Below are 12,140 nucleotides of genomic sequence, written 5' to 3'. Positions count from 1 at the left end.
TATGAGAAGTTCTTCAAGGATTGGAAGAAGCGTTGTGTTGTTTCTGAGGGGGGATTACTTTGAAGGGGATAACATGAATATTAATGAATAAATAAATATTTTTTTCATAAAAATATAAAGCCACCTTACTTTTTGAACAGACCTCATATATAATATAAAACCTAGTTATTTGGTACAAGAGAGGGAAGTCAGATTTTTTAAAATTCAATATATATTACAGTAAATCTCTGTTTGGTTGTGTAACAAACTATAACAATGTACTGATGATGTACGTAAAGGTTGGAAAAAGATAAGACCAATTAAAATCATTTTTGACTTTGTGCACCTTTTTGTGTTATATCCAAAACTATGTAAATGCGACACATTTTATTATTGCACCAATGCCTTCAGTTGAGTAAAGAGAGATTTTGCACATCCAAATTGTGTTGTGGACCTGGAGCCTGAGTATTTTCTTCAGTACTTGTAATTCTGTTTTTATAATGGCTTCATCAGTTTGGATTCCATAGAAATGTTGGAACACGTGAGGCAATACTAACCTTACGATTTATCTTAGAAGAAAGATTAAGAAAAGGCAAACCTACGTTTCTAGCATTTGTAGACTTAGAGAAAGCTTTTGACAACGTTAACTGGAATACTCTCTTTCAAATTCTGAAGGTGGCAGGGGTAAAATATAAGGAGCGAAAGGCTATTTACAATTTGTACAGAAACCAGATGGCAGTTATAAGAGTTGAGGGGCATGAAAGGGAAGCAGTGGTTGGGAAAGGAGTGAGACAGGGTTGTAGCCTCTCCCCGATGTTATTCAATCTGTATATTGAGCAAGCAGTAAAGGAAACAAAAGAAAAATTCGGAGTAGGTATTAAAATTCATGGAGAAGAAGTAAAAACTTTGAGGTTCGCCGATGACATTGTAATTCTGTCAGAGACAGCAAAGGACTTGGAAGAGCAGTTGAACGGAATGGACAGTGTCTTGAAAGGAGGGTATAAGATGAACATCAACAAAAGCAAAACGAGGATAATGGAATGTAGTCAAATTAAATCGGGTGATGCTGAGGGGATTAGATTAGGAAATGAGACACTTAAAGTAGTAAAGGAGTTTTGCTATTAAGGGAGTAAAATAACTGATGATGGTCGAAGTAGAGATGATATAAAATGTAGACTGGCAATGGCAAGGAAATCGTTTCTGAAGAAGAGAAATTTGTTAACATCGAGTATAGATTTAAGTGTCAGGAAGTCGTTTCTGAAAGTATTTGTATGGAGTGTAGCCATGTATGGAAGTGAAACATGGACGATAAATAGTTTGGACAAGAAGAGAATAGAAGCTTTCGAAATGTGGTGCTACAGAAGAATGCTGAAGATAAGGTGGGTAGATCACGTAACTAATGAGGAGGTATTGAATAGGATTGGCGAGAAGAGAAGTTTGTGGCACAACTTGACTAGAAGAAGGGATCGGTTGGTAGGACATTTTTTCAGGCATCAAGGGATCACAAATTTAGCATTGGAGGGCAGCGTGGAGGGTAAAAATCGTAGAGGGAGACCAAGAGATCAATACACTAAGCAGATTCAGAATGATGTAGGTTGCAGTAGGTACTGGGAGATGAAGAAACTTGCACAGGATAGAGTAGCATGGAGAGCTGCATCAAACCAGTCTCAGGACTGAAGACAACAACAACAACAACAACAATGGCTTCAATGCTGATGGTTAGTGATGATTTATCAACTGCTTAGAGTGTTTCTGGATGAATAACGGACTGAAGTGGCATGTTTCCTCAGATTAAGAATACTGCCTTAGATCAACACAGCGACCACCTTGTAAATGACATTATTTTATTTTATTTGTCAGCCTTGGGTCCCATGAATTGTATCACAACTGGTTTACTTCTTAGCAAGTCATCATTAAGTGGCGTTTTTAAAATAGAGAAAAAGGGGAGAGGGTAGCAAAATACTGTTGTTGTTGCTGTGGTCTTCAGTCCTGAGACTGGTTTGATGCAGCTCTCCATGCTACTCTATCCTGTGCAAGCCTCTTCATCTCCCAGTACCTACTGCAGCCTACATCCTTCTGCTTAGTGTATTCATCTCTTGGTCTCCCTCTACAAGTTTTAGCCTCCACGCTGCCCTCCAGTACTAAATTGGTGATCCCTTGATGCCTCAGAACATGTCCTACCAACCGATCCCTTCTTCTAGTCAAGTTGTGCCACAAACTCCTCTTCTCCCAAATTCTATTCAATACCTCCTCATTAGTTATGTGATCTACCCATCTAATCTTCAGCATTCTTCTGTAGCACCACATTTCGAAAGCTTCTATTCTCTTCTTGTCCAAACTATTTATGGTCCATGTTTCACTTCCATACATGGCTACACTCCATGCAAATACTTTCAGAAACGACTTCCTGACACTTAAACCTATACTCGATGTTAACAAATTTCTCTTCTTCAGAAACACTTTCCTTGCCATTGCCAGTCTACATTTTATATCCTCTCTACTTCGACCATCATCAGTAATTTTGCTCCCCAAATAGCAAAACTCCTTTACTGCTTTAAGTGTCTCATTTCCTAATCTAATTCCCTCAGCATCACCCGACTTAATTCGACTACATTCCATTATCCTCGTTTTGCTTTTGTTGATGTTCATCTTATATCCTCCTTTCAAGACACTGTCAATTCCATTAAACTGCTCTTCCAAGTCCTTTGCTGTCTCTGACAGAATTACAATGTCATCGGTGAACCTCATCGGTGAACCTCAATGTTTTTATTTCTTCTCCATGGATTTTAATGCCTTCTCCGAACTTTTATTTTGTTTCCTTCACTGCTTGCTCAATATACAGATTGAATAACATTGGGTAGAGGCTACAACCCTGTCTCACTCCCTTCCCAACCACTGCTTCCCTTTCGTGCCCCTCGACTCTTATAACTGCCATCTGGTTTCTATACAAATTGTAAATAGCCTTTCGCTCCCTGTATTTTACCCCTGCCACCTTTAGAATTTGGAAGAGAGTATTCCAATCAACATTATCAAAAGCTTTCTCTAAGTCTACAAATGCCAGAAATGTAGGTTTGTCTATCGTTAATCTATTTTCTAAGATAAGTCGTAAGGTCAGTATTGCCTCATGTGTTCTAATATTTCTACGGAATCCAAACTGATTTTCCCCAGGTCGGCTTCTACCAGTTTTTCCATTCGTCTGTAAAGAATTCGCGTTAGTATTTTGCAACTGTGACTTATTTAACTGATAGTTTGGTAATTTTCGCATCTACCAACACCTGCTTTCTTTGGGATTGGAATTATTATATTCTTCTTGAAGTCTGAGGGAATTTAGTCTGTCTCATACATCTTGTTCACCAGATGGGAGAGTTTTGTCAGGACTGGCTCTCCCAAGGCAATCAGTAGTTCTAATGGAATGTTGTCTACTCCCTGGGCCTTGTTTCGACTTAGGTCTTTCAGTGCTCTGTCAAACTCTTCACGCAGTATCATATCTCCCATTTCATCTTCATCTACCTCCTCTTCCATTTCCATAATATTGTCCTCAAGAACATTGCCCCTGTATAGACCCTCTATATACTCCTTCCACCTTTCTGCTTTCCCTTCTTTGCTTAGGACTGGGTTTCCATCTGAGCTCTCGATATTCATGCAAGTGGTTCTCTTTTCTCCAAAGGTCTTTTTAATTTTCCTGTAGGCAGTATCTATCTTACCCCTCATGAGATAAGCCTCTACATCCTTACATTTGTCCTCTAGCCATCCCTGCTTAGCCATTTTGCACTTCCTGTCGATCTCATTTTTGAGACGTTTGTATTCCTTTTTGCCTGCTTCACTTGCTGCATTTTTGTATTTTCTCCTTTCATCAATTAAATTCAGTATCTCTTCTGTTACCCAGGGATTTCTACTTGCCCTCGTCTTCTTACCTACTTGATCCTCTGCTGCCTTCACTATTTCATTCCTCAAAGCTACCCATTCTTCTTCTACTGTACTTCTTTCCCCCTTCCTGTCAATTGTTCGCTTATGCTCTCCCTGAAACTCTGTACCACCTCTCGTTTAGTCAGTTTATCCAGGTCCCATCTCCTTTTGCAGTTTCTTCAGTTTTAATCTACAGTTCATAACCATTTGATTGTGGTCAGAGTCCACATCTGCCCCTGGAAATGTCTTACAATTTAAAATCTGGTTCCTAAATCTCTGTCTCACCATTATATAATCTATCTGAAACCTTCTAGTATCTCCAGGGTTCTTCCATGTATACAACCTTGTTTCATGATTCTTGAACCAAGTGTTAGCTATGATTAAGTTATGCTCTGTGCAAAATTCTACCAGGCGGCTTCCTCTTTCATTTCTTAGCCCCAATCCATATTCACCTACTAGGTTTCCTTCTCTTCCTTTTCCTACTGTCAAATTCCCATCTCCCATGGCTATTAAATTTTCAACTCCCTTCACTACCTGATTAATTTCTGTTATCTCATCATACATTTCATCAATTTCATCATCATCTGCAGAGCTAGTTGGCATGGGCTTCGTGTCTATCTTGGCCACAATAATGTGTTCACTATGCTGTTTGTAGTAGCTTACCTGCACTCCTATTTTTTTTATTCATTATTAAACCTACTCCTGCATTACCCCTATTTGATTTTGTATTTGTAACCCTGTATTCACCTGACCAAAAGTCTTTTACTTCCTGCCACCGAACTTCACTAATTCTCACTATATCTAACTTTAACCTATCCATTTCCCTTTTTAAATTTTCTAACCTACCTGCCCTATTAAGGGATCTGACATTCCACGCTCCGATCCGTAGAACGCCAGTTTTCTTTCTCCTGATAACGACGTTGTCTTGAGTAGTCCCCGCCCGGAGATCCGAATGGGGGACTATTTTACCTCCGGAATATTTTACCCAAGAGGACGCCATCATCATTTAATCATACAGTAAAGCTGCATGCCCTCAGGAAAAATTACGGCTGTAGTTTCCCCTTGCTTTCAGCCGTTCGCAGTACCAAAACAGCAAGGCCGTTTTGGTTAGTGTTACAAGGCCAGATCAGTCAACCATCCAGACTGTTGCCCCTGCAACTACTGAAAAGGCTGCTGCCCCTCTTCAGGAACCACACATTTGTCTGGCCTCTCAAGCGATACCCCTCCGTTGCGGTTGCACCTACGGTACGGCTATCTGTATCGTTGAGGCATGCAAGCCTCCCCATCAATGACAAGGTCCATGGTTCACGGGGGGGAGCAAAATACTAGGAAACTAAATTATAAAATCAGATTAACTTGTACACGCAACTAAACTCATCTGAATGTGTTGCACAATAACTCATCAAACTACTGCTGGCTTTGGTGGAAAGAAATTAAGTAGGCTGTTTTACTACTCACAACATCTTAGGTACAAGTATGCTAATAATACTGTAGCTGGAAAAACACTAAGAAACTGGTTTCTAGCAGTAACAGTGAGCAGCTCTGGAACGTATTCAGTTGTCTCATCAACTGAAAATTTCTCAGCTGTGCTGTGATTAAAATTACTTTGTGATTGACAGATTGTAGACACGAGAGGACAGTGTTGCAACCAGCTGCACACTACAAGACACTGTATGTACCTACAAAACGGGCAACACAGAGAGCATGTGGCACTTGTAAAAGAACTACGATTGCATGGTGCCTGGCTCTTATCTCTCAACTCGCTGAAACATAAAGTGCAAAGTAATTTTTACTTGAGTATAGGGAGACTGTAAGGCCAGAGACCGTAAATGTCAGTAGTGATAAAGAGGAAGTAGCATGATGGTCATTAGCAGTTGTGCTACTTCTGTGCTGACATGAAGGTTATGGCAGAAATCATTTCTGAGCATTTAAGAACCTATTGAAAGATGATATACATGCAATACCATTATCAGTAGTGCAAACAATGATAGGTTATGTAAGTAAATAGCCTTTTTCAATAGTTATGTTCATATGTGGTGTGGGTGACTTGTTAGATGGGTTCCAAACCTGCTAACAGCTATGTAATATATGGGTAGCTTGATAAGCAATTTTCATATTTCTTGCTTTGTAGGAAGGGAGGTTTAATTTTAACATTTTAGTGATGTCAAGGTGTAGCTTGTGGCTTAATTGGTAGGTATCATATCAGATTCCAAATCCAAAGTACGATATAGGACTTCATTGAAGGAAGGATTGAAACAGCTCAGTCTGTTTATCCTCAAAATTTATCTCCCATTAACAGTTGGGTTCTTGGTGATCACATATTCAAACACAATCATTTCTGGAGTCACCAATCTCCATTGTTGGCCTGCTTGTGAGATGCCATGAAATCAAGGCTGTTGCAAGTGCTTGCTTAGAAGAACAATTACATACTATTCAGCGTATTGAATACTGATAGCCACTAAGTCGATGTCACAGAACAAGTGGAGTGTGAACAAATTCAAAGATCTGGAGCTCAATCCACAGCTAGTCCTACGATTTTTTTTCTTATTGCTTCTTTTGCCTCTAACAATGATGTCTATATTTGAAAAATGTGAAATTTAAACAGTTTTCATATCAGTCTTCGAGTTCATGACAGCTTTACCATTCTCATTATTAAAATTGGTAGGGCTGGTTTCACCATGTCTGATCTTTAAAGCATATCCATTTCCCCTAATGAGAACCAGTTTAGAATTTCATATCCATTGACACCACTGGACTATACATACTAATAAAATGAATTCTTAGGTGGACTTGTGATTTTTGTTAGTTTGAAAGAGTAACTTAAGTAACAGAGTGAATGCAGGCAATCAGAGTGAAAAAGCCACTTGAGATGTCACAAGAAGGTCATATCACTTTAAAGCTTTTTACATGATATTTGTACTGAGACTGGTATCATTCAAGCATTTTAATAGTAAATTTTTATATTATCACTTAAGAACCTACTGAAAGATGATATACATGCAATACCATCATCAGTAGTGTGAACAGTGATAGGTCATTTATGTAAATAGCCTTTTTCAATAGTTGTGGTTATGTGTGGCATGGGGGGCTTTGCTAAATGTTACTTAATAGCCTGGAGAATAAAAGTCAACTCTGCCTCTAGGAATAAATTTCACTGTGTTATGCTACAAAGTTTCACTGTGTTATGATACAAGAGTATTATTATTCACTAAAGTGTCAGAGTTCAACTGTAAGACCTCTTTAGGATATCTTGTAATAAGTATAAATGGGTGGAGGAAGGATATATTTTGTAGCATTTAGTTTTTTCTTGTTGATACCCTTACAGTCAAAATTTCTGTGTGCAGATGGGAAGAACAGTGACTGAAGTGACAGACAATAACTATGTCTGATAACCAGAAATTCAGCCTTGGCATACCTCCTTCCAGCCATGCAGATGGGATGAGGTCCTTCTCAGTTGTCACATCATATGTAACCCTATGATGCATTCACATCATACATAGCCCTATGATGAATGGCTTCTTGCTAGGAGAGAGTACCCTTCAGTGTGTGATGCTTTTGATGTGGGCCACAGAGGTCCACACTTTGGTAGACAGTGTTTTATATTTAGAAAGAGGGCATCATGTGACTACCAGCTGTCTATTTTAACTGGCAATCAAACAGATGTGGTATGCCTTTTAAGATTTTGTGACGTGTGGCTTGTTCCCTAAAATTTATGGAGAATTTTGTAATGTATTATCAGGAAGGCTGGCTCAACCATGTTTTTATGTTAGTGATCAACCAGTCACGTTTCCATTTTTCATTATTTTAGTATTCTTCTTGTTTTGTATTTATGAACATCTGTCCAATCTCATGGTTCTTAAAATATATTGATAGTCTGATGGTGCGGGTAACCATGAGCGAGCCTGGGAGTGAGTAATTGTATGACATTTGTTTCTATTATATTTCGTACAGGCAAGCCCCCCCCCCTCCGCCACAAATGCACACAAACACACAGTTTCCATAAGAGGTGTGTCCACGACATGATTTTGAGTATATTTCCAAGTTCTAACTGTGCATCAGTTCAATTTTCCATCAAAGTTATTCAATGACTGCCATAGTCATATTAGTCTAAAAGTGACAACATCAGAGGTGTTCACTGTAAATGGTTAGCTATGAGTCATTATGTGTAATGGTATTTAATTCCTGAAACTAGTCATGCCCGTTCTATCATACAGGAGTTACATTTCGGAGCTGGCACTGCATCTTATATTACATCTGCTGCCTTAGAGCTTTTTGACTGATTACTGAAACAGTTGTAAATGTCTTAAAAATTGGGTGTCAGAATAAAAGCATTGTTCAAATTGAAGCCTCTATCCTTATTTATTAAAATCTGAATCAAAAGATCAATTCATAAATCAGTCATAGAAGGTTATCCTATTGGTTGTCCCATATTTGTTTAAACATTAGACCTTTTTATTCATTTATTTTGCATTTGGCTTCTATTACAGTACCTGTTCATTATCTTGATCAGAAAATGTTATTCTTTGTTGCAGAATAAGAAGAGAATTGGCAAAATACCATACGGAAAAATGGAACTAATAACCTAGTTTAACACCTGGATACTTCTTTTTCCAATCATGCCGGAGAACCTCATATGTTAGTTGTATTTGTTATTACTAAAAAATTCTCATATTAGGATATTAAAAATGGATGTGTATTTTAATCATATAACTGTTGCAGTTTTTTGTTTCTTGTTTCATGAAGATTCAGGAAACAAGTTATCCTTTTAAAAAGTCAATCTTTGTAACGTTGCCAGCAGAATATTTTCAGAGATATATTTGTCTGTTTGAAGAGCTCCAAAATTTCAATCCCACTTATAAAGATGAATAGAAAAGGTGACATTACATTGAATGAAGAGACAGATAAGAATACTGATTTTCAAGAACAGGTAGAAGAAGAGAAGAAAACTTCCGAAGGACAGAATGTTGGAGAAGAAGACGGCATGGACTGTCAAAATGAAGAAGGAGCGCACAAAAAGAGATCTCAAAGACAAGAAGAGGACAAATTACTAAACCATTTACGGCATATTTCCAAAACTGTTGTTAAGCCTGGGGAGTGGGGAACTAAACCTCAAGATTTTGCAGAGTGTAAAGTGAAAATAACAGATGTTTCATTTGAAGGAGTAGATGTAGATCCAACTAGTTGTTACTTCAGTAATTCCTTTAATGGAATAATAAAAATTGGAGAGGCAGATAATGACCTGGATCGATTGCTAGAGTTGTGTGTTCAGTGTATGTTCTTGAGAGAAACCAGTCATTTTGTGATAGAAGTGCCAACAAAACCTCTTTGCCAGTCAAAATATGAAACTAGACCTAGCATTAAGGGCAACATAAAATGTATTCTAGAACTTGAGGAGTTACATAATGATGAATTGTTGTTTGATTGGAGCAAAGAGAAGAAATTTTCTATAGGAACACAATATAAGGAGCAAGGTGTGAAACTTTTTCGTGCTGGTCGTATCATAGACTCCTTCATAAAATTTAGTAAAGCTTTCAAAATTATTGTTACTATAGGTTCTCTAGAATCTTTATCCAGGAAGTCACCTCTAGACAAAGACATTCTATCACTGCGAGTTAACTTGCTAAATAATATGGCATCATGTCAGCTTCATCAGAAGAATTTTCATTACGTTATTGTACTATGTCAGAAAGTGTTAAAAATTGATCAAAATAATGTGAAAGCCCTATATAGGAATGCCGTAGCTTGTAAAGAACTCCATAATTATGAAACAGCTGAAGACAATTTGAAAGCAGTTTTGAAAATTGAGCCTAATAACACTGCAGCAAAAGGAAGGTTGCAGGAAGTGAGAGAAGTTACAAAAGAAATGAATGATCGATATGCAGCAGTTGTGAAAAAGATGTTTAAATAGGAACGTATCAGATTTTGTCACATTGGCCATAATATTCCTATCTGTTTCATGTTTCTCACAGGCATAAATGTTGTCTTTGAACTGTTGCAGTTCAACAAAGGATAGGGATATTTGTAACTAGTATCCAGACACCAAAATATTTTTCATTTAATTCTCCCCATTTCCCAGAGAAGACTATGCCAGCAAGCTAACTGCACAGCAGCTACATTACCACAAGTCCACAACAATGAGTTAATGTATTTTCAGTACATGAACATGCTAGTGTGGAACTAGTTACTATTACATTATTGTGTTTTGTTGAAATTATTCTGATATAATGTGATCAGTCTTTTCATTGAAAGTGTGGAGCTTCCACAAAAGTTCAGTGAACCACAGTGTGTGAATAGCTGCTATCTGTTTACAGAGCAGATTAGTCTTTTTTATCAAATTGCATGAATTTTGTAATCGTAAGAAGACAAACCATTATCAACACAATAAGATGAACCATGTTTTTAAAACTTTGTGTAATGTGGCTAGTTTTTAAGCTCTTGTAAGTCACTAGTGAGAACTTTGTTTGTTAAATCTAAAGCTTTCTAATGCAGAAACAATAATTTTTGAAGAAATTAAAATCTTAGTGATATAGAGAGTATTTTAGGAAATGCATACAGAAAGTGGCAGTTCCTTTAGAACATATAAAAGATGATTTGCAGAGCCAGATATTCAGGCAAGCAAAAATGTGGAAGCAGTGAAATGCATGTGTGGGATATAAGTAAAATAAGTTGTCTTGTTGATGAGAAGAATCAGCCATTTACTGAAAGGACCATCACCTCTGTGCTAATAGTCATCATTTGTTTCCATTATAAATCAAACTATCGCAATCAGTTTATTGTATTTAGCAGATCTCCGAGCATACTTTTTGGCATCTCCAAGTATACTTTTTAACATCTGCTTTTGAATTTCACACTGTCCTTCCTTCTTTTCTCTGATTCAGTTCTAAAAGCAGCATATCCTCACTCATCTGTAGGACTATTTTGGACATAGCAGCGATACTTACGTTCTAGAACAAGCTTTTATAACTATATTTTCCCCAGCATATATTTTTTGTTTTTCACCTCTTCACTTACAATTAGATGTGTACAAATTTTAATTGTAAATAATGTAAAAAATTGAATTTATGGAAATGAATAGTCATTTCTGTGTTTTTTATAAACATGTCACATATCAAATAAAATTTTTTAAAAGCAAGAAAGTTGCTCTCTTCACTTTTTTTGCTTTCCTCATTAGATTTATTTCTTATCTTTTAGCATGAATATTTCCTCAAGAATGAGTCTGGAGTGAGTGTACCAATAATGAGCTGATTAACAATTCCTAATCTTCCTTCTTTCATGTAGTAATAAGGGGGTTCCAAGATGTTGATCTAACTTCACAGTAACTAAGAAAGAACTAGTTTTCTTAGGTCAACATTTATATCCTATCAAACTAAATTTCCAAAATTAACTTTTATGCAAAAGCCATATCTATGATGGCAGTCAAATGGAAATCAAACACCTGCCACAACTAGACCATGGAATGGTTCCATTCAAAAGTAATCACCACATGTGTTAACACACATCAAAAAAGTTTTGCATCACCTTGGTTCCGAGAGTTCCAGAACCCGTATACAAAATTGGAATAGAGATAAACATATACATCATTTCCGCTCTTTTTATTGCTTATGAAAACCACACATTGCATGTTGTACCACCATACAGCAAGACCTTCACAGGTGGTCCAGATTGCTGTACACAGCAGTATCTCTAATACCCAGTAGCACGTCCTCTTGCATTGATGCATGCCTGTATTCGTCGTGGCATACTGTCCACAAGTTCAACAAGGCACTGTTGGTCCAGATTTTCCCACTCCTCATTGGCGATTCGGTGTCTCTCCCTCAGAATAGCTGGTGGGTCACGTCCTCCATAAAAAGCCCTTTTCAATCTATCCCAGGCATGTGCGATAAGGTTCATGTCTGGAGAACATGCTGCCACTCTAGTCAAGTGATGTTACCCTGAAGAAAGTCACTCACAAGATGTGCACGATAGGGGCACAAATTGTTGTCCATGAAGACGAATGCCTCACCAATATACTGCCGATATGGTTGCACTATCGGTCGGAGGGTGGCATTCACATATCGTACAGCGATTACGGCGCCTTCCATGACCACCAGTATACGTTGGCCCCACATAATACCACCCCAAAAAAGCAGGGAAACTCCACCTCGCTGCACTCGCTGGACAGTGTGTCTAAGGCGTTGCCTCCAAACATGTCCCCGACGATTGTCTGGTTGAAGGCATATGAGACACTCATCAGTGAAAAGAACGTGATGCCAATC

The 12,140-nt window shown here is 37.8% G+C and overlaps 1 protein-coding gene across 7 annotated transcripts in view; it reads left to right on the top strand.

The window, feature by feature from the left end:
- Positions 1 to 10,982, top strand: part of LOC126198876 (uncharacterized) — a 66,513-nt gene extending 55,531 nt beyond the window's left edge. For all 7 annotated transcript variants that reach the window (XM_049935484.1, XM_049935501.1, XM_049935493.1 and 4 more), the window contains one exon: positions 8,418 to 10,982. In XM_049935484.1, the coding sequence (XP_049791441.1) occupies positions 8,747 to 9,793 (1,047 nt within the window). In that variant the 5' untranslated portion in view covers positions 8,418 to 8,746 and the 3' untranslated portion in view covers positions 9,794 to 10,982. The remainder of the gene's footprint in view (positions 1 to 8,417) is intronic.
- The last annotated feature ends 1,158 nt before the right edge of the window (positions 10,983 to 12,140 follow it).

This window comes from Schistocerca nitens, chromosome 1 (genome assembly GCF_023898315.1).
Source record: "Schistocerca nitens isolate TAMUIC-IGC-003100 chromosome 1, iqSchNite1.1, whole genome shotgun sequence".
Lineage (NCBI taxonomy): Eukaryota > Metazoa > Arthropoda > Insecta > Orthoptera > Acrididae > Schistocerca > Schistocerca nitens.
The sequence above is the reverse complement of the archived record's forward strand: the minus strand, read 5'-3'. Positions and strand labels throughout refer to the sequence as shown.